This window comes from Saccopteryx leptura, chromosome 5 (assembly GCF_036850995.1).
Source record: "Saccopteryx leptura isolate mSacLep1 chromosome 5, mSacLep1_pri_phased_curated, whole genome shotgun sequence".
Taxonomy (NCBI): Eukaryota; Metazoa; Chordata; class Mammalia; order Chiroptera; family Emballonuridae; genus Saccopteryx; species Saccopteryx leptura.
The window spans coordinates 121,111,033-121,122,811 of NC_089507.1; the positions used below are offsets into that span (position 1 = coordinate 121,111,033).

Here is an 11,779-nt window from a genome sequence, read left to right on the forward strand (position 1 = left end):
CCAGGTTCAAAACCCAAAGGTCACCAGCTTGACAGTGGGCTCATCCAGTTTCATCGCGGGTGTCACAGTCCAGCCGTGACAAGTTTGTTCCGAGGTCTCGAGCAGGAAAAGGTATGAAATTGAATTAATGATAGACTGAGACTTAAAGATATGTAACATACAGATGGGTTCAGGAGGATGGCACGGCCAACAGTTGCTACTGTTCCTCAGCCATACATGCCTGCTCCCAGAGACGCATCCATCTTTATTCAGGGAAGAAACGTGGTCTATTAGCAATTTAATTAAGTTTCCAAGACAACTCAAAGACAACCCCCACTATACCATTCAAATCTAACTTTACACCAGTAAGAAACTAGCTTCCAGCCTCTTCTGGAGAACATGGGTGGGACAAGCGAGAATCAGGTATAGCTCTTTGTTAACTAGGCAGGTGAGGTGGGGGGTTGGGCCCAGCACCTCTGTCCCCAAGATATCCAGATTGTAAAAATACTCTGTTTATATTTTGGTCCCCAACACGCTGGCTCACCAGTTTGAGCATGGGATCACAGACATAATCTCTGGCTTGAGCAAGGGGTCACTGGCTTGGCTGGAGCCCCCTGGTCAAGGCATGTATGGGAAGCAATCAATGAATAACTGAAATGCTGCAACTATGAGTTGATGCTTCTCATCTCTCTCCCTTTCTGTCTGTCTGTCTCTGTTTTGGTCTGTCTCTCTCACTTGCTCACTAAAAAAAATAAAAAGCCACATTACTGATCGTGGCATTTGAGGCTCCAAGTTCTCATAGTAGCTATGTCTCTCAAAAAGATTCTCTTTATAAGCCTTATGTTCTCATTTCACTTCTTAGACACATTCATTTTTAAATACTCCTTCTTTTACACAAGTATTTTGCTTTAGTTTAGAAAGGCCAGTCCCCAATCAGCTCCTGTCAAATTTCTTCTCTTGGATAATCAATTCAAATGTCACCTCTTCCATAAAGTATCCCTTGATCACTTATGGAGATTTACTTGCCATGAACCAGCACAGCTAGTAATTTCAGGTCCTGAGGGAGAACAGTGCGGAATTAAGAAAATAAATCAGGAAGTCTCTGATACAAAGCCACTTATCTGAGGCATAAATGGGATTCCTCATAAGAGTGCACCACCCCACATCATGCAACAGTCAAGGGTGTGGAGAAAAGATTCCTTTTGAGAAGGGTGTTGAGAAGATCTTAGTCTTAAAAGGGTGTGTGGAAGATCTTAGTATTAGTAAACTGGAGAAGAACTTAGTCTTAAACTAAGCCCTAGAGGCTGTAAGGATTTTGTCAGTTTACAGCCTGTCTCCCACACTCACTGCTATAACACTTAATTAGAAACTGTTTAAAACTTATGTCATTCTACCTATGTTGTAATTAGTACATTTTTCTCCACTACGAAAGCTTAACCCTTTGAGTATTGAGGTTTTTTATGCTTGCTGACCCCCGAGAGTGAGGTTGTTTTTTTTTTTTCAAAAAATGAAATTAGTTCTAGTTAGTTTTATTAACTTAAAACCATGTTTGTTATTTTAAAGTAAAAAAACAAAACGGGAACAAATACAATATTTAAAATAAAGAACAAGTAAATTTAAATCAACAAACTGACCAGTATTTCAATGGGAACTATGGGTTTGCTTTTGGCTAATGAGATGGTCAATGTGCTCCTCTCAATGACCACCAATGAAAGAGGAGCTTCTTCCGGAAGTGCGGCGGGAGCCGGATAAATGGCCTCAGGGGGCCACATGCGGCCCGCGGGCCATAGTTTGGGGACCCCTGACGTACATGAACGTTCGTGCTACTCAAAGGGTTAAGGAAGTTTCCTGAGACTCGTGTCTGAGGGTTCCCTCTAGGTTGCACTGCAGGAGAGCCCTGGGCAGGACTAGAACCATTGTGGATAGTCTCTAGTGCTGAAAGTGGACACATTTAATATTCCCCTTTATTAGCCAAAGCAACTAAGTCCTCTGGGCACTTACTTGGTTTTTGTACAGGACCCCTCTTGCTAAGTCACAGGATTGCCAACCCATTTCCCATGTTACAATTTGCGTGTCTTCTAACTTAGGATCATAATATGAAGGTAAGCTCCAGTGTAAAAATTTACTTTATTTGATCCTGCCACTATCTCAGTGGGCCATCTAGTTACAGTAGCTATCTAGTAATATATTTTTAAACTTTTATTTTCTATCAAAGTAATTTGATACATTGTTTAAAAAATAAGAAATAGTACAAAACAATTTATAATCAAAAGGGGAAAAACACTAATTCCCTGTTCTCTACCTCTTCTCCCAGATCCCAGGTTCCCAGATCCCAGGCCACTTCACTCCTTTGTTTCTTGTGTGTGTCCCTCTGTCCCAGCATCAACTGTTGCACAGCTCTGGTTCCTCCAAGCCCTCCATGCTCCTCCCCTCCCTCAGTGGGTGTAGGGGCTCTGGCTGGAGTCTGCCATAGCTTCTTGTGCATATTGTTTCACTTCTCTTAACATTGTGTTAAAATGATCTGTATTGTCTCTCAGAGTAGGCTACTTTCTCCTGAGGAAAAGTTTTTTTTCTTACTGATATCTGTATCCCTTAGATCTGGTATCTAGTTCAATGAGTGATGTGAGAATGAACTGATCATTTTAATCCAATGCACCTAACTACAGTTTTCTTGCATGCAGGGTTTCTGACTTCAGGTGAGTGAGCTTCTCTTTAAAGTAATATGGCAAAGCACATTAAACTGAACGGTCAAAGTATAACTAGATCACATTGCAGGAAAAAAATGTTTTCATGTCAGTTCACTTCTGAAATACAAAAGTGAACTATGTTCTGAATAAGAAGACATGCAAAAATTTGCTCTCTGAAAACAAATATCGGAATGCAGCAATTTTTATAAACTTTTAAAGGCAGCAGAGGGTGAAGACCCAGCTTTTTTTTATTGAAGCAGGGCAATAGGCATGATAAAAATATTAAAATTAACGGCTACAAAAGGGCTGGAATTTTCTAAACCATTTAATTCCATTATTATTAGAAAATAAATATAAATGCTATCAATATACAGATTACAGAAGTGGGTGGTGAATTAGAAAGTAGTGTAAAATAAATTTGTTCTCTTTCCCTGGCTTAATGATAGGATTGCTATGATTAATCACAATACATGATCTTATTAGACTTTGACTCACGCATATGGGTATGTGTGACATGTCCATGGAGAAAGCATGTATGCATTTGATATGAGTCTATTTTGGCTGAGCTAGGACTGGGGTCCTCATTTCCAACCTAAGTAAAACAAATAAAATGTATGTTTTTTCCCCTCTACTTTTCTGGTTTTGGGGGGTATATTATCTAATCCATTGTAATGCTTTCTCAGTACTGCTTAAAAGGTCTACTGACAGAGGTGGGTTTTATGGTTATTACTATAGAAAGAGGAGCTTGTAGACCAGGGGTCCCCAAACTACGGCCCGCGGGCCACATGCGGCCCCCTGAGTCCATTTATCCGGCCCCCACCGCACTTCCGGAAGGGGCACCTCTTTCATTGGTGGTCAGTGAGAGGAGCATAGTTCCCATTGAAATACTGGTCAGTTTGTTGATTTAAATTTACTTGTTCTTTATTTTAAATGTTATATTTGTTACCGTTTTGTCTTTTTTACTTTAAAATAAGATATGTGCAGTGTGCATAGGGATTTGTTCATAGTTTTTTTTATAGTCCGGCCCTCCAATGGTCTGAGGGACAGTGAACTGGCCCCCTGTGTAAAAAGTTTGGGGACCCCTGCTGTAGACTATCTGCATCCTGTGCTATTGGAGAAAATGGGATTGTGGCTTGCAGGTAAGAAGGCATTCTGTGTGCATGCAGTTATTTTTCCTCATGGCAGATTCCACAGTACTTTCCTACTTGTTTTAAATCAGGGGTCAGTAACCTTTTTGGCTGAGAGAGCCATGAACACCACATATTTTAAAATGTAATTCCGTGAGAGTCATACAACGACCCATGTACCTTACGCATTATCCAATAAAAATTTGGTGTTGTCCCGGAGGACAGCTGTGATTGGCTCCAGCCACCCGCAACCATGAACATGAGCGGTAGGAAATGAATGGATTGTAATACATGAGGATGTTTTATATTTTTAACATTATTTTTTTATTAAAGATTTGTCTGCGAGCCAGCTACAGCCATCAAAAGAGCCACATCTGGCTCGCAAGCCATAGGTTCCCGACCTGTTTTAAATGGAAGGATGGCAGTTGCTGACCCACAGGAACGGATTTTGTAAAATTGAATTTAGAGAGTAATTTCCAGGCAAATTTAGCACTAGACTAGAATTCCTATTCTAACTTTAAAATTGAAGTTAACCATTTTTTTTTATTTGTATATAATTTTATTTTTTTTAATGGGGCGACATCAATAAATCAGTATACATATATTCAAAGATAACAAGTCCAGGTTATCTTGTCATTCAATTATGTTGCATACCCATCACCCAAAGTCAGATTGTCCTCTGTCACCTTCTATCTAGTTTTCTTTGTGCCCCTCCCCCTTTCCCTCTCCCTCCCCCCCCTAACCACCACACTCTTATCAATGTCTCTTAGTTTCACTTTTATGTCCCACCTACGTATGGAATAATGCAGTTCCTGGTTTTTTCTGATTTGAAGTTAACCATTTTTTGACTCAAGTCAACCTTGGCTGAGTCAACACCTTATTAATAGAACTAAACAAAAGGATAAACAGTCTTGTTTAAAATATTCCTTTAGACTGTCTTTGTATATAAATGGTGCTTTTAGTAAAGATACTGTTTAGAAGTTAGTTTTACCTATTTATTAAGACTTATCTCCTAATTATCTCAAGCAGTTGTTTCAGTGAGTATACTTTGTTCTAATTTGTCCCTCTATGATCTTAAAAGGAATAAAGCACATGGAAACACTCTATGAGGCTCTCCATAATTACCAGATTATCATCCAGTTAGTGTGAATGTGGCTACCTCATCTCATACCTTTGTGAAATGCATGGAATATAGAATCCTCTAAATGTTATTTCTCAATTTGAAACTGAGATGTACTATAAGTATTTTAGAGGCTAGTCTTTAGATTAAATGCATTCCTTGGTTGTGTTTTTGGATTTAGAACAAATAGCTATTCAGAACATCAGAGGTTATTAGTAAATGAGCAAAGATAGCTTTAACTTTTCTTTAACTAGCTGTAAAAGTTGCTAATTTAAGCTTCTTTGAAAATAGACAAGGGAAGCCTGACCTGTAGTGGCGCAGTGGATGGAGCATCAACCTGGAAACGCTGAGGTTGCCAGTTCAAAACCCTGGGCTTGCCTGGTCAAGGCACATATGGAAGTCGATGCTTCCTGCTCCTCCCTCCTTCTCTCTCTCTCTCTCTCTCTCTCTCTCTCTCTCTCCTCTAAAATAAGTAAAAAATAAAAATAATTTAAAAATAAAAATCAATAAATAAAATCTTTAAAAAAAAAATTCCTAAAAAGAAAATAGACAAGGGAAATAGTTGCCATATTGCATAAATGAAGGTCATGTGACTTTGCACCTGAAGCCAGAAAAACGACGTAGGAAATGAATGCCTTCCTTGATTGTGCTCAAACATCCTTGTGTTGCTATTTTAGTTGACTAAACATTTGTAGGAAATGCTCGCATATTCAACTACTTTCTCTTAAATTATAGGTCCTGCGGTAGACTGGTGGGCACTGGGAGTTTGCTTGTTTGAGTTTCTAACAGGAATTCCTCCTTTCAACGATGAAACACCACAACAGGTATTCCAGAATATTCTGAAAAGAGGTGATTCATTTTCTCCTTTTAAGCTAAATTGATTTATCTCTGTGTATTATTTTGAGCATTGATCAATAAGCATATTCATATTTGTAGATATCCCTTGGCCTGAAGGTGAAGAAAAATTATCTGATGGTGCTCAAAGTGCAGTAGAGATATTTTTAACCATTGATGACACAAAGAGAGCTGGAATGAAAGGTAGTTTTATAGTAATAAACTCTTTTACCCTTGATTTGCTTCAGAGGTGAATGTTAATAATGGTATGAGGTTCTAGTATGATGCTACAGATTACCTGACTTAAATTGGTTTATAAAGAATTTTAATTTCCTTTTGTACTCTCAGTACCCATTGACATATGCATCCTTAACCTACATTTAATTTTAATGTGGTCATGTAATGGGCACTCATTGAATTTTATGAATCTCAAGCAGGCACATGAAACAATCTTACCTTGTCAGAGTCTTAGGTTTATCGGAGTCTGATAAAGTTAACTATCAAAAAATACAAGAAATATTATTTTTTTACCAAAACTTTAATACTGTAATTTCTTGCTGTTTTATTTCTTATACTATTAATAATTGACCAATGTGTCAAGAATCAGGTGACTTCAAATAAGACAAGTTTGGTACATTGTCAACCATTCAAGGAATTTTTCCCACTGCAGGGGATAATTTAAATTCAGTTTTGAAACTAGTAAGTCTCATCAGGTGGCTGAAGATCCTTTTTGTAACAAGAAATGCAGAGACAAATAAGCATGATAGTCTAAAATGCATTTCCATGTGAAGTAGGGTGTATTTAGAACAGTTTGTTTTAGTAATGTCATTTGTATCACCTTCTAAGTGTTTTCCCTAGTAAGAGTTAGTTTGTTTATTTAAAAAATACTATAGCCTGACCAGGCGGTGGCATAGTGGATAGAGCGTCAGACTGGGATGCAGAGGACCCAGGTTCGAGACCCCGAGGTTGCCAGCTTGAGCGCGGGCTCATCTGGTTTGAGCAAAAAGCTCACCAGCTTGGACCCAAGGTCGCTGGCTCCAGCAAGGGGTTAGTCGGTCTGCTGAAGGCCCGCAGTCAAGGCACATATGAGAAAGCAATCAATGAACTAAGGTGTTGCAACGCGTAATGAAAAACTAATGATTGATGCTTCTCATCTCTCTCCGTTCCTGTCTGTCTGTCCCTGTCTATCCCTCTCTCTGACTCAACTCTCTGTCTCTGTTAAAAAAAAAAAAAAAAAAAAAAAAAAAAAAAAAGCCTGACCTGTGGTGGTGCAGTGGATAAAGCTTCGACCTGGAACGCTGAGGTCACTGGTTCGAAACCCTGGGCTTGCCTGGTCAAGGCACATATGGGAGTTGATGCTTCCTGCTCCTCCCCTCCTCTCTCTCTCTTTCTCTCTCTCTCTCTAAGGAATAAATTTTAAAAAAATTTTAAAAATGCTATAGAGTGACTTCTAGATGCCAAGCAGTGTTGTTACATGTGCTGGAGCCTACAGATCAACCAGACTAAAATCCCTGGGACCTTGTATTCTCGTGGACAGACAGACAGTAAACAAGTAAAACTATGATGCCATCTAGCTGCAGGTGCTATGAAGAAAGACAAAGCAGTGAGAGAATACTGTCATGGAAAGAGACTTTTTTAGATAGAGTGGTCAGAAGGCCTCTGTGGAATGTGGAATTTGAACATAAACCTGTGTGTAAAGTGGGGTTTGACAACACAACTCTAAAGTTTGCTTTAGATCATAGGTCCTCTGCTGGGGTGATTCTGCTTCTCACAGGATTTTTGGCATTGTCCGCAGACATTTTGGTTGTCACAACTGTTTGGGGCATCTAGTAGGTAGAGGCCAGGGATTCTGCTCAACATCTTACAATGTACAGGACAGTCCCCACAGCAAAGAATTATCCTATCTCAAAAGTCAACTGCTGAATTGAGACATCAGTGTCTACGAAATGGCTACAATGTACTGTCATTTACTAAAGATAAGTGGAGAAAAAAGAAACGCGGTAGTCTTAACAATGACCTTAGATTTTTGTTTGTTGAATGAGTTGCTTACATAGTGAAGCAGATGGGAGGAGCATATTTCAGTTTAAAAATCCTTGCTTCAGCCTGACCATGCGGTGGCGCAGTGGATAGAGCATCGGACTGGGATGCCCAGGACCCAGGTTCGAGACCCCGAGGTCGCCAGCTTGAGCGCGGGCTCAGGCTCATCTGGATTGAACAAAAGCTCACCAGCTTGGACCTAAGGTCGCTGGCTCCAGCAAGGGGTTGCTCGGTCTGCTGAAGGCCTGCGGTCAAGGCACATACGAGAAAGGAATCAATGAACAACTAAGGTGTCTCGATGCGCAACGAAAAACTAATGATTGATGCTTCTCATCTCTCTCCGTTCCTGTCTGTCCCTATCTATCCCTCTCTCTGACTCTGTTTCTGTAAAAAAAAAAAAAAAAAATCTTTGCTTCAGCAACTTGATCTTTATATTTTAATTATTTTTTAATTTCTTTTTTTTTTAGATTTTATTTCATTTCTAGGAGGGGGAGGAGAAAGAGAAAGAGGGGAAAAGCAGGAAGCATCAACTCCATAGGTGCCTTGACCCGGCAGCCCAGGGTTTTGAACTGGCGACCTCAGTGTTCCAGGTCAATGCTTATCCACTGCGCTATCACAGGTCACGCTGTTTATTATTCTTAACCTGGATTAGAATTCCTCTGTAGATTCAGTTTAAATAAAGAGCTATGATGAGAGGGACATAAAGCATCACATCACATCTTGATATCACAGTTTAAAAAGTTACTACAACAAATGACTCTAAAGTAGTCCATACTGCGATACTTATTTTGAACAATTAAAGGACAAATAATTTTTTTTTTTTTTTTTTTACAGAGTCAGAGAGAGAGATAGACAGGAACGGAGAGATGAGAAGCATCAATCATTAGTTTTTCGTTGTGCATTGCAACATCTTAGTTGTTCATTGATTGCTTTCTCATATGTGCCTTGACGGGGGGCCTTCAGCAGACCAAGTAACCCCTTGCTGGAGCCAGCGACCTTGGGTCCAAGCTGGTGAGCTTTTTGCTCAAGCCAGATGAGCCCGTGCTCAAGCTGGCGACCTCAGGGTCTCGAACCTGGGTCCTTCCACATCCCAGTCCTACGCTCTGTCCATTGCGCCACCGCCTGGTCAGACAAGATAAATTTTTAAAATAAAAATTCTTGCCCTGGCCGGTTGGCTCAGTGGTAGAGCGTCGGCCTGGCATGAGGGAGTCCCGGGTTCAATTCCTGGCCAGGGCACACAAGAGAAGCGCCCAACTGCTTCTCCACCCCTCCCCCTCTCCTTCCTTTCTGTCTCTCTCTTCCCCTCCCACAGCCAAGGCTCCATTGGAGCAAAGTTGGCCCCGGGCGCTGAGGATGGCTCCATGGCCTCTGCCCCAGGCGCTAGAATGGCTCTGATTGCGGCAGAGCAATGCCCCAGATGGGCAGAGCATCACCCCCTGGTGGGCGTGCCGGGTGGATCCCGGTCGGGTGCATGCGGGAGTCTGTCTGACTGCCCCGTTTCCAACTTCAGAAAAATACAAAAAAAAAAAAACATTCTTTTTGCTCTTTTACCCTCTTCTTACCAGTCTTTTGGTTTAGGAAAAAAGCAACATGTAGCCATAGGGATTTCCCAGCCGTCCAGCCCCAGTACAGGCACAGAACTGTTTCCTGTCTGTGGACTCATTTCCTAATGTTTTTGTCAGATTTGATTGTTTTTTTAACTGTTTAAGGCCTTAATTGCCACTTCATTTTTGTCAGTGTTTATGTTGTTGCCTTATGAATGAAGGATAGAAAGGCAAAGTTATGTCTAGCCACTAAATATCACAGTGTGATCAGAAGAGCATGTTTTCATTTTACCAGGTAGAAGGAAATTGGAAAGATGACAGGTATTGAAAATACAGTTAAAGAATCTAGCAGTTTCCCTCACCGGTGGTGGTGCAATGGATAGAACATTGACCTGGGACACCGAGATCACCTGCTTGAATGCAGGCTCACCAACTTAAGTGCAGGGTCGCCAGTTTGAGCGTGGGATCATCATCGTGATTCCATATTTGATGGCTTGAAGCCTAAGGGCACTTGCTTGAGTAAAGGGTCACTGGCTCAGCTAGAGCGCTCCCCCCCCCCCAAGGCACATATGAGATGCAATCGATGAACAACTAAAGTGCTGCAACTACATGTTGATACTTCTCTCTCCCTTCCTCCCTCTGAAAATAAAAAAAGGGAGAGAGATGAGCACAGTTGGGATTTTATAAGTGGAAGCTGTAAAGATCCCAGATGTGACTGTGCTGCTGGAGAGTTGGTGTGTCGTGAAGTTGCAAGTTAGTGGTATCACGAAAGTCAAAGAACCACGAAGAGAATATGTCACATGTGTCCTCAATGTATATGTTGGAATCACCGTGAAGTTGAAGGAAGGAGCATAGCAAAAACAGCAAGGGAGTGGAGGATGAGCTCCTTGCTGAAGTTACCTAGGCAACAGATAGTGCGGAGGATTGCAGATAGGAAGAGGTGGCCAGGGTTTGGAATGAGAAAGGGGACGTTTGTAGTGGAGATGAAGGTGTGGAAGCTGCACGGGGAGCAGGAAGTTGGCCACGCCCTCTTCTCACCGGGTCAGGGGTTATGTGAGAAGAGGCAGGCAGGGAGAAAGACAGGCTTGTGTTAAGGCAAATTATTTAATCACCCATTTGACAAATACAAATCAGGCACCTGTCTTATGGCAAGTGATACACAAATGACACTGTGTGTCACTGTGAAGGGTTTAGGTAGATAGACATATATATGCCTGTGAAAGTGGCATCGTAAAGCAGGGCAAGACACATGTGAGACAGTGTCTTCATTCCTGTAGAACAGTACTTGCTTGGGTAATGGTGCCATAATATCCCATTTTGTTTTATATTTTCCCGAAGAGCTGAAGCATCATCCTCTCTTCAGCGATGTGGACTGGGAAAATCTGCAGCATCAATCCATGCCTTTCATCCCCCAACCCGATGGCGAAACAGATACGTCCTATTTTGAAGCCAGAAACAATGCTCAGCACCTGACTGTCTCTGGATTTAGTCTCTAGCACATAGTTTGCCCTTTAGTCTAACCTTGTCTTATAGAGTAAGATACCAGTTATATACTCCTTATACTAGATTGATTTAAGGGGGAAGTCATTATTTTACCGGGATCAATCAGCTTTTAATGTATGTTACAGCTTCCACAGAGGTAAAGGGCTATCAAGAATATAATCAATAACATATTAATCTCAGAGTTGTACATAGATCTTCACAGCTGCTTTCATCTTACTTATTTTGTCACTGCACTTTATGAGAATGTATCAATAAAACTAGGGTGGCACCACCACTTGAGAGAAAGTGAGCCTGGAGCTTGATGTTCTTCCTCATCTGTTCATTTCAGTCCACCATTCAGTTTGGTGTTAAAATAGCAATCGCACTGTATGGTTTTATTTTAACGTAATTTATTTGTATATGATTTCCTCAAGGGCAGTCCTTTCAGGCTGGTCTTATGACCTCCAAATGCAGCTGGAGAATCCTCCCCTCAGTCCTGCAGCTCCTTTTGGGAATGAGGGATAAACAAAAGAACTGCAGTCTTAGCTTACTGTCCTGTGAATACAGTTTTGCTAATTTAACTTCTTCTGGAACTTTCTCTACAATAATAGTACTGGAAGGTTTAAGTGTGGTGTACTGTAACAATTTTTCTTTTTTCTTTTTCTAATCTTTTTTAGATTTACTCATTTTAGAGAGGAGAAAGAGAAGAAGGGAGAGGGTAGGACCAGGAAGCATCAACTCCCCTGTGTGCCCTGACCAGGCAAGCCCAGAATTTCAAACTGGCAAACTCAGCATTGCAGGTCGACGCTTTATCCACTGTGCCACCACAGGTCAAGCCAACAATTTTTCTTTTAAAGATTTTATTTATTCATTTTAGAGAAGAGAGAGAGAGAAGGGGGGAGAAGCAGGAAGCATCAACTCCCATATTGCCTTGACCAGGCAAGCCTAGGGTTTTGAACCAGCGGCCTC

The 11,779-nt window shown here is 41.1% G+C and overlaps 1 protein-coding gene across 4 annotated transcripts in view; it reads left to right on the top strand.

Annotated features, from left to right (window-relative positions):
• MASTL (microtubule associated serine/threonine kinase like) overlaps nt 1-11,645 on the top strand; it is a 37,095-nt gene extending 25,450 nt beyond the window's left edge. For 2 of the 4 annotated variants that reach the window (XM_066387558.1, XM_066387561.1), the window contains 3 exons: nt 5,649-5,762; nt 5,850-5,951; nt 10,667-11,645. In XM_066387558.1, coding sequence (XP_066243655.1) covers nt 5,649-5,762; nt 5,850-5,951; nt 10,667-10,824 — 374 coding nt within the window. In that variant the 3' untranslated portion in view covers nt 10,825-11,645. The remainder of the gene's footprint in view (nt 1-5,648; nt 5,763-5,849; nt 5,952-10,666) is intronic. The other 2 variants (XM_066387559.1, XM_066387560.1) reach the window with 2 other exon arrangements.
• The last annotated feature ends 134 nt before the right edge of the window (nt 11,646-11,779 follow it).